Raw genomic sequence first — 18578 nt, forward strand, 5'->3', positions numbered from 1 at the left:
ATTTAATTGAGATCTTATAGCTAGATAATTTAGCTATAGCTATGGCCTACATGTTTAATGCATATATAATTTAGTAAATGTCTTTATCCAATGGATCAATTAATTAACTAATTTTCTAAATTGCTTGAAGACACAATTTGTTTCTTACCTAAATTATTTAAGACAAGTAGGTTTAAATAAAGTAAAGAGTTGCATGAAGAAGAACAATTTTGAGTAAATAAGAGAGACAATTTAGGTATAGCTCGACAACTATACCTAAACTCATTTATATTGTCATATAAATAATGTAGATTCCTTATTGTCCTATGAAGGAATGCTTAGAATGAATATCAAAATATACTATACATAGAATGAAGGAGTATTTGTTTATTTATATAAAAATTCACCCTTTTAGGTATAACATTTCTTATTTCAAAATCTAGTAGTCTGGTTAAGTTAAATTCGTGCTGTGTGAGATTCATAAAAAGAAATTTTTCTTACTTACAATTTTTTCTATTTTCAAGGGATTTCATCCATTTCACTATGTTCTTTCATGGTTGTACATGTACTCTCAAATTTATAGCATGTTTGGTCTCTTTTTTTGGTGGGGATGGGGGGTTGATAGTACCAATTCGTTTTACAAATGTCCTTATGTTTATGATACTGCTGTCCATAATGGTAGGCCAGTATTTTTGATAATTAAGAGATTCAAAAGTATATATCAACATGATTCAACATATACTATTTACACATTACAAAAAATTAACATTATATATATCATAGTATAATTTTTAAATTAATAAAGGGAATTCAGATTTATTCTCTAGCGCCCCTTTGCTTCGCCTCTGGTTGTCTAAAGCCAAATTAGATGTTAGGACGAGACAATCTGATCGAAGTCACATCGAAGAGAATAAGATGCTCCTCCCCTTCCCTCTTTCTTTTCCCGCTTTGTATATATGCTTTTAGTTAAACAAGTTAATGCATTTGAAGGATTCACTTAATTAATGGTAAAAATATTCATCAAATATCATTCACCTCTTGTATTTTTTAATCGTGACAAACTTAATATAAGAGTAATTATTCACTTTTAAGGTAAAAATATAATTGTGTAGGCCGGCTAACTTGGTTTGGCATGAATTGAAAAGAAAGCTAACAAATCTAATTTGTCTTTTCTCTTTGGCTAAGAAAGAATTGTATTGTTGGGAGACTTGGAAAAAAAATATGTACAACTCCTTTCTATTTGAAGTCATTGAAACCTCAATCATTTGCCTGGTTTTTTCTTTAAAGATAAAACAAACAAAAATCTATAAAAAAGATTTGATTCTCTCATTTGTTTAACAAGGAGACAATCATTGATGGTTAACTAAGTACAACATACTTTTGATCTACACAAATGTGGTGGATCTAAAAGATTCTACATTTTTTTTAATAAGAAGGGAAAGGGCTTGTAAGATAGCAAAGTGCCACCAATATGTAGCTAACCCCATATAGTAATAAGCACCTTCCACCTTTAATCTCAAGATTTTGATGTGATCAAGTTATCAATAGAACAAAAAGTTAAGAGCTTCTATATAGGGGTAAAAAATAAGCCTAATATATGTAAGGTCACTTCGTAGATAACGCATATGTATAAAATGAAGAATCACTTACGACAATGACCATAATAGTGTCCTACTATATATACATTAGCTACTGTTATTAGTTGCCACTAGGGGTGTTCACGGTTTGGATAAAAACCGATCCAAACCGAAAAACCAAACCAAATCGATAAAATAAAACCGATTTTATTTGAGTTTGGTTTGGTTTGGTTTTAGAATTTTGAAAACCGATAGTATTTGGTTTGGTTATGGTTTTATTCGAAAAAACCCGAAGAAATAACCGAACTGAACCGATGAATTATATACATATATTTTATTAATATACATACTTAATATATTGTTTTTATAAACAATTTTAAAGATCTTATACATATTTTCATTAAAATTTGTTTATAATTTACTTATTGAAAGCTAAAATGCCCAAGATGAAACATTTATCTTATTAATTCATGTATATGAGTGTCTATGACAATTCTTTGTGGGACTGAAAATGTTATTGTCTCTTCCTTCTAGGCCAATATAGTGAATTTTAAAGCTTTATTGATAGTAAATTTAGAGATCGAAAGTTCATTAATTTAAGTCATTCTAACTATTTTTCGTTTTGAATGGATTGTTGTCACTTTTTTCACATTTTAAATGAATTGTTTCTTTTATTTTTGTGTATGGCTAATAACCGAATAATCCAACCAAACCAAACCGAAACCGATAATCACCAAATCGATAAATGTATATTATATTTGGTTTGGTTTGGTTTTGATAATTTTAAAACCGATTAAGTTGGTTTGGTTTTGGTTTTGACCAATAACCGATCCAAACCAACCCGTGAACACCCCTAGTTGCCACCATCAACAATCACAATTAATTACTATTGTTAGTCACCAAACATAATCTTCAATCGTCACCCATGACTTTCATCACCTCCAACTATCGTATAGTTTTTTAATTATTTTTTTATTAATATAGTATTAGATTAATTTATTTAAAAAATTATTTAGCAATTTTAATTTTTTGTTGAAAAATAAGTTTTGAATATTCAGATGTTGCAAAACAAACTAGCTTAATTATTTAATATTCTTATTTTAATACAATATCTTAATATTCAGATTCAAACGTTTTAATCTTAATGAAAATATGTCTTAAATCACTTCCAATTTGTAAGTTTCTAAGAACACATTGGTGTTGAGCCAAAAGATATTAGTAATATTCATTTTTTCTACTTTTAGAGACAATGGGCTTTGGGCTTATGATTTGGGCCTTTAGTTTCATCTCTCTCTACCCAATTATTTGACAAAGTCCAGTCTTAAGATTGACAATTGGCATGTGGTTGTCTTTTAAGTGTCTAATAATAGGAAATCTGAGATATCTAAATAAAACAGTGGTGGAACTGCTTTACTATTAATTAGAGGTCTCGGATTTGAACCTTGGGTATAGAGAAAATTTTGTTAGGACCCCCCCTCCCCCGAATGGGCCCTGCGGTGCACGATCCAAATTTAGTCGGACTCCAATACAGGCTCCGGACACCGGATGGAAAACCAAAAAAAAAAAAAAAACTTTAAACATTCATTATACTAATAATATTTGATCTTCATATATGGACCACATAATTTTCCGACAAAGATATACATAGAAGGGATATACACCGAAACTCCCTTTGTTCAAGGTATCTCTGCCCATGCTTGTCATAGGCTTCACTGGCCAGGTAGGGAACCACCAATAGGTCTATACAAGGGAAATTGTTCAGGACTGGGTGAATATACTCTTTATAATTTCAATTAAAGAAAATAATGTAGTCAATTTTTTATGTATATATATTATTTTAAAATATTTTATGTGTGAAAACGAATAAACTAAAAATTAGATACAAAATTATTAATAGTAAGAAATATGTAAGGAGTTATAAATCCAAATTTGAATACATGAATCTTCGGCCACAGCCACATCCATTGTGTGCCCAAGTGGAGGTGCACATCATCAAGCAAAAATAACACTCTAATAACTAATTTCCTCAATGTTTTATTTTGTTTGATCCATATATTAAAATCAATTATTTATTTATTTATTTTAGTAAATTCAGAAAGTATTATTATTATTTTTGTATGCTATCCTTATTGATAAGGTTAATTACATAAAATAAACCTTAATAAAAGATATAAAGTAATGGCCACGCATATTGTATGACCATTTTCGATATAGTGAAATCTTATCATGGATGCAAAATTTGAGTGAAACAAAATTAGAATGCTAAATATTACACAAACAAAATTAACAAAGTGAGATAGATATGTAATACTTCAAATAATTCCATAAAATACAAGTAATTAAAGTCAATTCTTAATTGGTTGGTCTCTTTTAATGCTGATCATCAAAATACAAATTATAATTGACACCAAAAAAAGTCATTCATCAAAATTTAATTAGTAAGGAACAGGGAGTGGGAGAGCTTTAGGCATGGCTTCATGAACTGCATTAATCGGAATCGTCGTCTGGAACTTGGACTCATCAGATAAAAATTGGTTCTCTTCAATGGTAATTGCTTTAATTATTTGGAGGAGAATGTGTTGTTGCTCTTCTCCATCACTCCACCCATGAATTTCTGCTCTTATGAGATTGCGGTTATCGTTTATTAATTTCCAGACTGGGAAATCTTTCCTTGGCATAACGAAATCTTGCTCTTTCAGCTTCAAGCTTGGGCAAAAATCTCCTGCTCCGTCACCGAGATAGATTATTCTTTTCTTCCGGTCTTCCTTAGCCAATGAAGCTTGTATTCTTTCTATTACCAGACCCTATTAATACAAATAATCATATATTCCTTATAATATGTTAATAATTGAATATAAATCTAAATTCATGGGTAATTTTTTTTCACGTTATTTACCTTGCACATGTTGGGAGGGCAAGTATTGAAGCTGCAGCCATGATGAACATCATGGTAAGGAAGAATTCTAAGTTTTCCTTGCTCATCAACGTATCCCGGATTTGTGTTGATCTCTGTGAAGCAATCATGTATTCCTAGATGTTTCAAAATTGTCTCGATGTAGAAGACATTCGCATCGCTTACTATCCTCAAATCACATCTGAAGTAGCAACAATATACATTTAAGATCTGATTTTACAGAACAAAAAAAACAGAGGAAGTTACAAAATATATACACATATACGTACCCTGAAGCATGAGCAGCTTTAATGGCGGGAACAACGCGGGGAATTACAGGTACGCGTTTGAGTACTTGTTCAATGTCGTCAATAGTTTTGCGTTGATCATGAAGTTCCTTCATCATTCTATCCTGTAATTTGTATAAAACAGAGCAGATAACAGTGAGACCAATGTTAATTTATTAGAATGTGAATTAATTAAGTAATCAAGCGAAATCTAACCATAAGAGAGTTCCAAGGCATGGTAGGAAGAAGTCGATTGAATAAATCAGTAGCTCCCAATTCATCAATCACCCAATTATCACTGTCCAAGCCAATGATCGTCTTGTCGAAATCGAAAACCACAACAATTCCAGCCATTTTTTTTTGTTGAATCGAACAATATGAAATCAGAGAGAGAGAAAATTTGTTTGAGTTTGAGTGAGAATAACAGAGAGAAGAAGGGCTTATATAACAGTGGAATTGAGTTAGTCGGCTGTACGTATTGGGTTTTGAGTTTCTGGTAAGTTTCCTATTAGTAGTTTGGTAGAATATTAACCCTTGGATTAAGTAGACAGTCGATCCTAAACGCTTAATCGTACACCTAATTTGATTAGCGTGGGAATATTCTCCAATATATACTAATAGTAATTTTTCGTATTCCGCCTTTGAGATGGATTACGGGTGAGATTTGTTTTTAAAAAAGCAATAACTATCCTAATCTATTTTCTTTTTATGGTATTATTTTAATAATAGAAGTTCGAATTTGTTTGTTGTTTCTAAATAGACAAATAATATATATTTTTTTACCATAATTTTTTTAAATATCTTCTAACTATTTTGAATATTAACTAGTGTGACTCTAATACTTTTTTATGGGAATATGCCAAAAATTCTCTCGAACTATACAAAAATATTAAAATATATTATCATTCATCTATTTGATTAAAAATATGACTCAGATTACCTTTTAATCTTACTTTCATCCTTAAAACTGACAATTTTTTTTTAATTATTACTTCATTCGTACCATTTTATGTAGCACTTTTCGGATTTCGAGATTCAAACAAATCTTTGATCATAAGTTTTTCATAGATCTTTTAAATATTTTGAATTATCAATTTTTGTAACTTAAACTATTTTTTATGTAGTTTACAAATATATAAATTTCATTTAAAAAAATTGTGACTCTCAAAATACGAAAAGTGTCACATAAATTGGGACAGATGAAATATTATTTATTATGTGGTGTCTTTTTTTGTGTGGATACAATAAGAGAAAACTACATAAATTGGACCTATAAAAAATATTTACCTAAACTAGACCAACCCAATATAATTATCTTGGTTGGACCCACGGCTCAAACTATTTATTTGACGGCCTCTTTGTGCTATTCACTGAATCATTGCTTCTTCATCCTTGATATCAGAATATAATATATATATATATATATATATATATATATATATACACACACTCTGATAATATCTATATACTGCTAAATATTTTCACTGAAATACTATATGTTTCTTCTTGATGACATCAAAGTATATATGGTATCCAAGAGTAACTGAGTAATATTTTCATTGAAGTAGCTTCTAAATACGCACTAATATTTAAAAAATAGGAGATATGAAAGTAAAAGCTAGTTACTTGTGAATAGTTTTTTCTTTCAGATACGAGTATTATTTTCCCTAAAATAAAATCTCCAATCAACCTAATCCATATCCACAACCCCATGACCTGATTCAATTAAATCTAATAATAACCCTGGTACTTTCTCTCCCTTAAACAAAAAACAAAAAATTTTATACTTCCAATTTTTAATCACTTAAACCTGGTAAAAGTAAATAAAAAATTCTATATTGCTAAGCAAGACAAAGCAAGTTTTTCTGTGATTGAGAAAGATAACCTATTAAAAGAGTTCAAGTGGAGAGAATTTTTTATTAAACTAAGCCATTATATAAAGTAAAAGTTAGATATGCTCGATACATTATCTTTTAATTTGGTCATTTTAATAATGTGTAAACTGTAAATATCTCGCACCAAGGGTTCAATAGGTACATTCTGAATATATCTTTTTGAGCGTTTAATACTAAAAATAATCTCATTCGAGATGTCTAAATAAAAACATGTACTAACAACTTCAAAAAAAAAATATATGTATTAGATCTAAAACAAATAGTATGTTCTAGTATTACAAAAGCCGATTCATTCTATGCTTCACGCCACAATATTTAGACCCAGAATCAAAACACACTTTCAGTAGTACTTCAAATAAATCCATAAAATACAAGTAATTAGAGCCAATTCTTGATGTTGATCATCAAAAACAGATCGTTTGGTCAGAAACAAGTTATTTCGAAATTATTCTTTCCGGGATAAGTTATCACGGGATAGCTTATTCCATCATGTATATGGGATTACTTAAACCATAACTAAGGTATAAATGGTGGGATGAATAATATCAAGACTACCTAACTAATACCTCCAATCAAACGCAGGATAAAATATTCCTGAGATTATTATTTCTTATACCTCATACCAAACGACTCCACGAAAAAAAGTCATTTCATCTTACTCAATAAGAAAGCACAGGGAGAGTTTTAGGCATGACTTCATGAAAATATCCCCTGTTCTAATCTTCTTTCGAGAAGGAGGACTTTAAACCGTTGAAAAACTTTGTAGATTTGATTTAGGTAACGGAGATAAAAGATGCCTGGGAATATTAGTTTATGGTAAGTTCCTTTTGCAGTTTGGTGGATCCTAAATGCATAATCTTACTGCTAAAAATGAAGGTTTTCAATTAGACTTACGAGTTGATTTTGAATTGTTAATTATTGTGAGTTGTGCCTCATAATATTGTCAATATAATTTTTCAATATGTAAACTTTATTTTAATAAACAATATATTCATTATATTTATCATAATCACATGACGCGACATTCTTAATATGAAAAGATGTATGAAGCATTAGATCTAAATGGGAATCTACGATTGATTTCATTGAACAATTAAGTTGGTGTACTTTAGCCTCTTTGTAATCCAATGATATTTAAAAGTGAGAGAGAAAGCAATTAATTAAAGCCAACTCTAATCAGTTTGTTGTCATATTTAATATCTCTTTCTAAATGTTAATCATCAATACACAAATTACACTTTTTTTGACATAAAAAACAAGTCATTCCATCAAAGCTTAATTACTATGGCAGAGGAAGAGCTTTTGGCAAGGCTTCATGAACTGTATTAATCGGAATCGTCTGGAACTTGCAGCAATCAGTTGATAAAATTTGGTTCTCTTCGATGGTAATTGCTTTAATTATTTGGAGGAGAATTTGTTGTTGCTCTTCTCCATCACTCCACCCGTGGATTCTTGCCCTTATGAGATGGCGATTTTTGTTTATTAATTTCCAAACTGGAAAATCTTTCCTTGGCATAACGAAATCTTGCTCTTTCAGCTTCAAGCTTGGGCAAAAATCTCCTGCTCCGTCACCAAGATAAATCATTCTTTTCTTCCCTTCCTTAGCCAATGAAGCTTGTATTCTTTCTATTATCAGACCCTGTTAATACAGAAAATCATACATCAGAATACGCTAATTAATAGCGGACATATCATAACAATTTACGGTATATGGCAATGCACACAACATATGTTATAGTAACGGATTTTGTATGAAGTAATTTACCTTGCACATGTTGGGAGGGCAAGTATTGAAGGTGCAGCCATGATGAAAATCGTGGTGAGGAAGGATTCTAAGTTTTCCTTCTTCATCAACGTATCCCGGATTTGTGTTGATTTCCGTGAAGCAATCATATATTCCTAGATGTTTCAAAATTGTCTCGATGTAGAATACATTCGCATCGCTTACTATCCTCAAATCACATCTGAAATAGTAACAACAATACACATAAACTAATTTGAGTAAATTCGATTTTACAGAACAAAAAAAACAGAGGAAGTTACAAAATATACACATATACGTACCCTAAAGCATGAGCAGCTTTAATGGCGGGAACAACACGGGGAATTACAGGTACACGTTTGAGTACTTGTTCAATGTCGTCAATAGTTTTGCCTTGATCATGAAGTTCCTTCATCATTCTATCCTGTAATTTGTTTAAAACAGAGCAGATAACAGTTAGAACAATGTAAATTAATTAGAATGTGAATTAATTAAGTAATCAAACGAAATCTAACCATAAGAGAGTTCCATGGCATGGTAGGAAGAAGCCGATTGAACAAATCAGTAGCGCCCAATTCATCAATCACCCAATTATCGCTGTCCAGATCAATGATCGTCTTGTCAAAATCAAAAACCACAACTATTCCAGCCATTTTTTTGTTGAATCGAAAAAGTATGGAATCAGAGAGAAAAAAAAATTGTTTGAGTTTGAGTGAGAATAACAGAGAGAAGAAGGGCTTATATAAGAGTGGATTTGAGTTAGTCGGCTGTACGTATTGGGTTTTGAGTTTATGGTAAGTTTCCTATTAGCAGTTTGGTAGAATATTAACCCTTGGATTAAGTAGACAGTCGATCCTAAACGGTTAATCGTACAGCTAATTTTGATTAGCGTGGGAATATTCTCCTATATATACGAATAGTAATTTTCGTATTTCGCTTTGGAGACGGATTACGCGTGAGATTTGTTTGCAAAAAAGCAATAACTATCCTAATTTCTTTTCTTTTTATGGTATTATTATTTTTTATTTTAATAATAGAAGTTTAAATTTGTTTGTCTTAGTAGACAAATAATATTTTTTTTTTTACCATATCTTTTTCAAATATCTTCTAACTATTTTGAAATATTAACTAGTGTGACTCTTATCACTTTTTATGGAAAATTGCCAAAAAAATCTCTTCAACCATACAAAAAGATTTAAATATATTCTCATTCATCTGGTTTAAAATATGCCTCTGATCACCTTTTTTTTTTAATCATACTTTCATCCTTAAAATTGACAAATCTTTTTTTAATTACTACTCCTCCGTCCCATTTTATGTGACACTTTTCGGATTTCGAGATTCAAACAAATCTATTTTTGACCGTAAGTTTTTCATAGTTCTTTTAAACATTTTGAACTATCAATTATTGTGACTTATAGTACTTTTTATGTGGTTTACAAATATATAAATTTCATTTAAAAAAATTGTGACTCTCGAAAAATGAAAAGTGTCACATAAATTGAGACAGATGGATTATTATTTATTACGTGACATATTTTTGTGTGTGGATAAAATAAAGAAAAAAGGGAAACTTACATAAATCCATCTGTCTCAATTTATGTATTATTTATTACGTGACATATTTTTGTGTGTGGATAAAATAAAGAAAAAAGGGAAACTTACATAAATATACTATATTAAAAAAATATTTATCATTTATAGCAATACCATTTTTTTTCACTTAATCACTTTTAATACATTTATAATATAGTTTTAATACATATTACAGTGAGCAATTTATAGAACTCATATAATACACGTTTTATTGATGAATAATGCATTTATCACACATTTTAATTGTCGTTTGGTTACTGTATAAGAGACATCTTATTCATGTATAAAAGTTGCATTCACTTTACTACGTTTGGTAGAAGTTTTGTATTAGGTATAAAAGTCAACAGAATTTATACCATGTTTGGTTGGTAAGAATTTAAATGTTGTATAAAAGTAATTCATGTATTAATTTATATGGTGTTTGGTTGCATTTTTTGTAGTCCTACATAATTAATACCAACATAACTTATAAGAGATCTATGAATAAAGTAGTTATGCAGGGTAAAAGGTGGAATAAGTTATGTGGTATTAGTTATACATACATTAAAATGATAAATTACATATTTACCCTATTAATTTATTTATTTTTAATTGGAAACTTTACGGTTTTCCTATATACGTTTGTTGTTTTTATTTCTTTTTATATATAGACCCCACAATATACTTAGCTCATATGTTTTTAAAACAAAAACTTTTTCTTTGGTTTGAGATAATTACTCAAAATTTAGCTTAAAAGTTCTTTTGAAAATCGGTGTTTCCCTTCTTGCTCAAATGTGAAAACATTTTAACTCCTAGGAATACTTAGTTCCCGTATAATCTTTGAAGAAATGAACTTTTACTCTTACTCTTGAGTCAACTCAAAGCTTAAGTCTTAAAACGAGTTAAAAAGTTTGTAAAAGACTTTTGGAAAACTTTATGAACTTCTCTTGAATTAACTCTTAACCTCTTGACTTGACTCTTAACTTTCCTTGAAATGAATTATGGATTCAACGTTTATGATATCATGTTTATGGATGATTTCATGATGTTTAGACGTTCCTTAGAGTGTTGGAATCAACTAGAAAACATAGGTACGTTGCTAAGGAACTAGTATGGAAAGATGGGGGAAGAATGAGAAGAACTAGCGTCCCTGGCGCTCTGAGCGACGTGGGGCGCTAGAGGGCAAACTTTAGATGCAAGGGTGGGGAGCTCTGGTTGGCGCGGCGCCCCAAGACCCAAACTTTAGAAGTCCCTTCTTGGGGCTCTGAGAGGGGCGGCACCCTAGGCACCTGCCCAGGTGCACTCCGACTTTTCTTGCTCGTTTTTCAACTCTAATCCCCCTAAATCAACTTGGTTTTTTCCCCTAACACTTAGGAACAACTAAATCATCAATATATGCAATATCCAACTCGAAATCACACCTAATTACACGAATCAATCTCAAGAAACTTAAACAACAAGAACCCACAAGCTTTCAAATGAATTAACATCAAGAACTCATAGGTTTTGCTTTCAAAACTATACAACTTCGCTGAATTGAATCATGATTTGACACGTGGGTGAACTAACCTAACGCTATGTGAATCTCACATACCTCGTTAAGGATCAACCCCTTGATGAAATCCACAAGCGATTCTTGAAGAACTTGACGATTCTTGCTCCTTCTCCTTTTTCTTTTCGTCTTCTCTTCAAAAACCCCGTAACTTAGTTTTCAAAATCGTAAACTGACCAAGTTCAGTTTAGACCCCAATTAAACTCCTAAAAATGAAATAAAGTAATTTGGTAAGGAAAAGACCAAACTACCCTTCCAAAATCCGGATTACACTTTCCTTATTTGAACAACCCACCTTCAAATAGGCATATCTCACTCATACGAACTCAGAATCGTGCAAACTTAGCGGTGTTGGAAAGATATTTCCTACGGTATCTGGAAGCACACCTAACTCATCCTGAGCTAGGAGTTATGGTTATTTGAAGTTGCCAAAAAATTCAATCTTAACTTAACTTAAAAATTTCCAGATTTTTCATTCTTTCCTAAAATGACTATTTCCAATTCTCTCTCTTTCTAGTTCTTTCAATTAGCGAGATGTCACATCAATAGTTAATAATTCATGTGTTGTAATCTCTACATAACTAAATAATACCTACATAACTAATATCCACATAGCTAATACTCGCATAATTAAACCTAACATAACTAAACCCTGCATAACTAATACATGCATAACTAAACTCTGCATAACTAAACTCTGCATAACTCTAACCAGTAACCAAACGGCCCCTTATAATACAATGTGTTAATTTCTTGCCAAACAAGCATAAAATATTTTTAAAAACAATTATAATACATATATATTGCATACATAATTCACGTTTAATACATATTGCAAATTTAAAATAGTATTGCTATGTATTGCTTTAAATGGTAACAAATAAAAAGTATCGCTAAAATCAATATTTATTTATTAAAAGCTATCCATCCAAGTAATTTTTCCAAGAAAAAAACACACAAATTGGACCTATTAGGTAAAGTATTTACCTAAACTAGACCAACCCAATATAATTATTCTGGTCGAACCCACGACCCAAACTATTTATTTGACTGTATATATATATATACTCAGATGGTATCAATTAGTAGTATTTTCACTGAAATACTGCATGTTCCTCCTTAATGTCATCAAAGTATATATGATATCAAAGAGTAACTGAGTAATGTTTTCATTGAAGCGCTGCTTCTAAATACGCATTAATATTTTAAAAAATAAGAGATACCTCCTTAATGTCATCAAAGTATATATGATATCAAAGAGTAACTGAGTAATGTTTTCACTGAAGCGCTGCTTCTAAATACGCATTAATATTTTAAAAAATAAGAGATATGAAAGTAAGTGATAGTCGCTTGTAAATAGATTCTTCTTTTACATACAAAGTATTCTTTTCCCTAAAATAAAATCTCCAACCAACCTAATCCATATCCACAACCCCGTGACCTGATTCAATTACATCTAATAATAAACCTGGTATTTCTCTCCCTTAAAACAAAAGTAAAAAAATTCTATGCTTCCTATTTTTTATCTCTTAAACCTGATAAAAGTAAATAAAAAATTCTATATTGCTAACTACAAAGCAAGTTTTTCAGTAATTGAGAAAGATAACATATTTATAGAGTTCAAGTGGAGAAGTGAAAAAATAACAAAGTAAAAAATAGATATGGTGGATACATTAGTAGTGTGTAAACTGTAAATATTTCGCACCAAGTGTTCAATAGGTATATTCTGAACATCTAATAATAGAAATAATCTCATTCGAGATTTCTAAATAAATACATGTACTTACAACTTCAAAAAATTGTTTATGTATTAGATCTAACACAAATAGTATGTTCTAGTATTACAAAAGCCGATGCCCTTAGATAATTCTATGATTCACGCCACAATATTTAGAGCCAGCATCAAAACACACTTTCAGTAGTACTTCAAATAAATCCATAAAATACAAGTAATTAAAGCCAATTCTTCATGTTGATCATCAAATGCAAATCTTTTAGTTAGGAACAAGTTATTTCGTAATTATTAATCTTGGATAAGTTATTTTGTCATGTATATGAGATTACTTATCTCATTATTAAGGTATAAATGGTGGGATAACTAATCTCAAGACTACCTAATACCTCCAATCAAATGCAGGTTAAAAATTTTGCTAATATGAGATTATTTCACTTTATACCTCACACCAAACGATTCCACCAGAAAAGGTCATTTCATCTTACTCAATTAGAAGGCATTGGGAGAATATGTTCATAATTCTATATAACTCTAAATTCATCAATTTTGTATGAAGTGCGAGTAATTTATTTTCACTTTGTAGATTTGAGTTAGGTAACGGAGTTAAAAGATGCCTGGGAATATTAGTTTATGGTAAGTTCCTTTTGCACTTTGGTGGATCCTAAATGCATAATCTTACAGCTAAAGATGAAGGTTTTCCATTACATATAACTTGATTTTGAATTGTTAATTATTGTGACTCATAATACTGTTAATATAATTTTTCAATATGTAAATTTTATTTCAATAACCAATATATTCATTATATTTATCATAATCACATGATGCGACATTCTTAATATGAAGAGATGTATGAAAAATTGTAGTATTAGATTTAAATAGGAATCTATCATTAATTTCGTTGAACAACTAAGTTGGTGTACTTAAGCATTCTTTGTAATCTAATGATCGAAAGTAATTAATTAAAGACAACTCTAATCAGTTTGTTGTCATAATTGATCTGATCTCTTTTTAAATGTTGATCATCAATACACTTTTTTTGACATAAAAAACAAGTCATTCCATACAAAGCTTAATTACTATGGCAGAGGAAGAGCTTTTGGCAAGGCTTCATGAACTGTATTAATCGGAATCGTCTGGAACTTGCAGCAATCAGTTGATAAAATTTGGTTCTCTTCGATGGTAATTGCTGTAATTATTTGGAGGAGAATTTGTTGTTGCTCTTCTCCATCACTCCACCCGTGGATTCTTGCCCTTATGAGATGGCGATTTTCGTTTATTAATTTCCAAACTGGAAAATCTTTCCTTGGCATAACGAAATCTTGCTCTTTCAGCTTCAAGCTTGGGCAAAAATCTCCTGCTCCGTCACCGAGATAGATTATTCTTTTCTTCCGGTCTTCCTTAGCCAATGAAGCTTGTATTCTTTCTATTACCAAGCCCTGTTAATACAGAAAATCACATATTCATTAGAATATGTTAATAATTGAATATAAATCTAAATTCATGGGCAATTTTTTTTCACGTTATTTACCTTGCACATGTTGGGAGGGCAAGTATTGAAGCTGCAGCCATGATAAACATCATGGTAAGGAAGAATTCTAAGTTTTCCTTGCTCATCAACGTAGCCCGGATTTGTGTTGATCTCCGTGAAGCAATCATGTATTCCTAGATGTTTCAAAATTGTCTCGATGTAGAAGACATTCGCATCGCTTACTATCCTCAAATCACACCTGAAGTAACAACAATATACATTTAAGATCTGATTTTACAGAACAAAAAAAAACAGAGGAAGTTACAAAATATATACACATATACGTACCCTAAAGCATGAGCAGCTTTAATGGCGGGAACAACACGGGGAATTACAGGTACACGTTTGAGTACTTGTTCAATGTCGTCAATAGTTTTGCCTTGATCATGAAGTTCCTTCATCATTCTATCCTGTAATTTGTTTAAAACAGAGCAGATAACAGTTAGAACTATGTAAATTAATTAGAATGTGAATTAATTAAGTAATCAAACGAAATCTAACCATAAGAGAGTTCCAAGGCATTGTAGGAAGAAGTCGATTGAACAAATCAGTAGCTCCCAATTCATCAATCACCCAATTATCGCTATCCAGATCAATGATCGTCTTGTCAAAATCGAAAACCACAACAATTCCAGCCATTTTTTTGTTGTTGAATCGAACAAGTATTAAATCAGAGAGAAAAAAAATTATTTGAGTTTGAGTGAGAATAACACAGAGAAGAAGGGCTTATATAACAGTGGGATTTGAGTTAGTCGGCTGTACATATTGGGTTTTGCGTTTATGGTAAGTTTCCTATTAGCAGTTTGGTAGAATATTAACGCTTGGATTAAGTAGACAATCGATCCTAAATGCTTAATCGTACACCTAATTTTGATTAGCGTGGGAATATTTTCCCATATATACGAATAGTAATTTTCCGTATTCCGCTTTGGAGACGGATTACGCGTGAGAATTGTTTTCAAAAAAGCAATAACTATCCTAATTTCTTTTCTTTTTATGGTATTATTTTAATAATAGAAGTTCACTTAGTTATTTCTAAATAGACAAATAATATATATTTTTTTACCATAATTTTTTAAAAATATCTTTTAACTATTTTAAAGCATAAACTAGTGTGACTCTAGTACTTTTTATGGAAAGTGACAAAAATTCTCTTAGAACTATACAAAAAGATTAAAATATATTCTCATCCATTTATTTGGTTAAATTATGCCTCAGATAACCTTTTTGTCCTACTTTCATCCTTAAAACTAACAAATCTTTTTTTAATTATTACTCCTTCCGTTTCATTTTATGTGGCATTTTTCAAATTTCGAGATTCAAACAAATCTATTTTTTATTGTAAGTTTTTCATAGATCTTTTAAACATTTTGAATTATCAATTATTCTGACTTATAGTACTTTTTATATAATTTATAAATATATAAATTTCATTTAAAAAAATTGTGACTCTCGAAAAACGAAAAGTGTCACAGAAATTGGGACAAATGAAGTATTATTTATTATGTGGCGTCTTTTTTTTGTGGATAAAATAAAGAGAAAACTACACAAATTGGACCTATAAGGTAAAATATTTACCTAAACTCGACCAACCCAATATAATTATCCTGGTTGAACCCACAACCCTAACTATTTACTTGACTGCTCCCTTGTTCTATTCGCTGAACCATTGCTTCTTGATCCTTGATATCATCAGGAAAAAAAAAAAAAAAAAATATATATATATATACTCTGATGGTATCAATAAGCAGTTCAGTATTTTCACTGAAGTATTGTATGTTCCTCCTTGATGCCATCGAAGTATATATGGTATCAAAGAGTAACTGGGTAATGTTTTCATTGAAGCACTGCTTCTAAATACACATTAATATTTTTAAAAAATAGGAGATATAAAAGTAAGAGATAATCGCTTGTAAATAGTTTCTTCTTTTAGATACAAGTATTCTTCCCTTAAATAAAATCTCCAACCAACATAATCCATATCCACAACCTCATGACCTGATTCAACTAAATCTAATAAAAACCTGGTACTTTCTCTCCCTTAAACAAAAATAAAAAAAATTCTATGCTTCCTATTTTTTATCAATTAAACTTGGTAAAAGTAAATCAAAAATTCTATATTGCTAAGCAAGACAAAGCAAGTTTTTCTGTGATTGAGAAAGATAACCTATTAAAAGAGTTCAAGTGGAGAAGTGGAAAAATGTTGGACAAATGATTGTAGTATCTCAAAAAGAAGTGTTCATATTATTTTCTATATTCATCATATTAAATGGGTGTTAATATTAATTATCTTATAAATCAGTTTGAATGTTGGTCATAATATGGCTGTTGCCAACGTACTTTTCTCTTAATTGGCCTTCACATGATTTGCCTTTATTCTTCTTTATTGACATTAATTCCTTTTTCTTACCGTTGGAGGCTTTAGCTATAACATCTCGCACCTAGAAACGACTATAAAGAGTTTAAAAATATGAAAATATTGATTTTTGGAAAAAATAAGGAAAATCTGGAAATTGTCTAAGTTAAGAAAGTGAGTTTTGGCCATTTCAAATGGCCATAACTCCTAGATCCAGAGGATTTAGGAGCAGCTCTTGATATGGTTGGAAATCCCTTGGAGAGATCTTCCCAACGCCGCCGAGATTGCACAATTTCGACATCGTATGAGTGAGATATGCCCTTCAGAAGTTGGGCTGTTGGATTGAGGAAAGTCCCAATCCAGATTTAGGGAAGGGCAAGTAGTATTTTCTCTAATTAATTTCCTAATTTGATTTTAGGGGTTTATTGGGGTAAAAACAGAACCTAAATCAGTTTTGGAAAATTAAAGAACGCTTAGGGCTTGGAGAAGAGAGAAAGGAAGAAAGAACAAGAGAAAAAGGCAAGAATTCGTCAAGATCTTCCAAGCTTGCGAGTGGAATTCGTCGGGGGTGATCCCTATTTAGGTATGTGAGATCTTTTTGTGTTGGGTTAGTTCACCCATACACCAACTTGTTTCAATCCATTGGTTTTGAGTTGTGTGCATGTTGAAGAAGTGAGGTTCTTGAAGAACAAATTGTAGAATTCTTGTTGGTTGAGTTGTTGATGCTTGGGGGTGAGTTGATTCATGTTTTCGGGTTGTTTTTCGAGTTCGATTGATTGTATATTGAGGGTTCAATTGATCCTAAGTGTTTGGGAAAAGAATTATGGAAGCAGGGGAGTATAGAGATGAAAAACGGAAGAGAAAAGTCGAAAGTCACTGGGCAAAAAGGGTTGGGTGTCACGCCTGCCAGAGCACCACAAAAACTTCTCTAAAGTTTGACCTCTGGCGTGTCGCGCCAGTCAGACTTCTCTGAAGTTTGAGGGCTGGTGCCCCACGCCTCTCAGAGTGCCAGGGACGCCAGTTCTCCCCATTCGTTCCCCACCTTTTCGTACTTGTTCTTAAGCGATGTACCTATGTTTTCTAGTTGTTTCCAACACTCTAAGGTGCATCTAAACATCATGAAATCATACATCAATATGATATCATGAACCTTGAATCCATAATCCAATTCAAGGAAAGTTAAAATCAAAGTCAAAGAAGTTAAGAGTCAAGTCTAGAAGTTAAGAAGCAAGTCAAAGCAAAGTTTCTTAAAGTTTTCAAGAGTTTTTATTAAACGTTTAAACTTCGTTTTGAAGTTCAAGTTTCAAGTAAAGTAAAGAGTAAAGAGTTGAGTTCATTTCTAAAAAATCTATAAGGGAACTAAGTATTCCCAAAGAGTTTATAAATGTTTTCACATTTGACCAAGAAAAGGGAACATCGATTCCAAGAGAGCCTTT

General features: G+C 31.1%; 3 protein-coding genes across 3 annotated transcripts; all 3 read right to left on the minus strand.

Annotated features, from left to right (window-relative positions):
• Window positions 1–3833: 3833 nt before the first annotated feature.
• On the minus strand, window positions 3834–5133 carry LOC102593866 (inorganic pyrophosphatase 1-like). Its single transcript, XM_006342940.2, has 4 exons — window positions 4953–5133; window positions 4740–4861; window positions 4453–4651; window positions 3834–4360 (listed from the first exon to the last, which is right to left on the minus strand). Exons 1-4 carry the CDS (start codon window positions 5088–5090, stop codon window positions 3992–3994), a joined length of 828 nt encoding a protein of 275 aa, XP_006343002.1. The 5' UTR covers window positions 5091–5133; the 3' UTR covers window positions 3834–3991.
• Window positions 5134–7773: 2640 nt separating this feature from the next.
• LOC102594183 (inorganic pyrophosphatase 1-like) lies at window positions 7774–9094 on the minus strand. Its single transcript, XM_006342941.2, has 4 exons — window positions 8909–9094; window positions 8696–8817; window positions 8397–8595; window positions 7774–8270 (listed from the first exon to the last, which is right to left on the minus strand). The coding sequence occupies exons 1-4, from the start codon at window positions 9044–9046 to the stop codon at window positions 7914–7916; spliced, it is 816 nt and encodes a 271-aa protein (XP_006343003.1). The 5' UTR covers window positions 9047–9094; the 3' UTR covers window positions 7774–7913.
• A 5233-nt stretch (window positions 9095–14327) lies between these two features.
• LOC102594519 (inorganic pyrophosphatase 1-like) lies at window positions 14328–15485 on the minus strand. Its single transcript, XM_006342942.2, has 4 exons — window positions 15288–15485; window positions 15075–15196; window positions 14787–14985; window positions 14328–14694 (listed from the first exon to the last, which is right to left on the minus strand). Exons 1-4 carry the CDS (start codon window positions 15423–15425, stop codon window positions 14335–14337), a joined length of 819 nt encoding a protein of 272 aa, XP_006343004.1. The 5' UTR covers window positions 15426–15485; the 3' UTR covers window positions 14328–14334.
• Window positions 15486–18578: the final 3093 nt, after the last annotated feature.

Source organism: Solanum tuberosum, unplaced genomic scaffold (genome assembly GCF_000226075.1).
Source record: "Solanum tuberosum cultivar DM 1-3 516 R44 unplaced genomic scaffold, SolTub_3.0 scf00040, whole genome shotgun sequence".
NCBI lineage: Eukaryota > Viridiplantae > Streptophyta > Magnoliopsida > Solanales > Solanaceae > Solanum > Solanum tuberosum.

Coding starts and splice junctions, on each gene's coding strand:
- LOC102593866 (XM_006342940.2), bottom strand. CDS start 5,090: ATGGCTGGAATTGTTGTGGTTTTCGATTTCGACAAGACGATCATTGGC. Junction 4,862..4,952: donor TGCCTTGGAACTCTCTTATG/GTTAGATTTCGC, acceptor TACAAATTACAG/GATAGAATGATGAAGGAACT. Junction 4,361..4,452: donor GCCCTCCCAACATGTGCAAG/GTAAATAACGTG, acceptor TTGTATTAATAG/GGTCTGGTAATAGAAAGAAT.
- LOC102594183 (XM_006342941.2), bottom strand. CDS start 9,046: ATGGCTGGAATAGTTGTGGTTTTTGATTTTGACAAGACGATCATTGAT. Junction 8,818..8,908: donor TGCCATGGAACTCTCTTATG/GTTAGATTTCGT, acceptor AACAAATTACAG/GATAGAATGATGAAGGAACT. Junction 8,271..8,396: donor GCCCTCCCAACATGTGCAAG/GTAAATTACTTC, acceptor CTGTATTAACAG/GGTCTGATAATAGAAAGAAT.
- LOC102594519 (XM_006342942.2), bottom strand. CDS start 15,425: ATGGCTGGAATTGTTGTGGTTTTCGATTTTGACAAGACGATCATTGAT. Junction 14,986..15,074: donor AAAGCTGCTCATGCTTTAGG/GTACGTATATGT, acceptor TTGTTACTTCAG/GTGTGATTTGAGGATAGTAA. Junction 14,695..14,786: donor GCCCTCCCAACATGTGCAAG/GTAAATAACGTG, acceptor CTGTATTAACAG/GGCTTGGTAATAGAAAGAAT.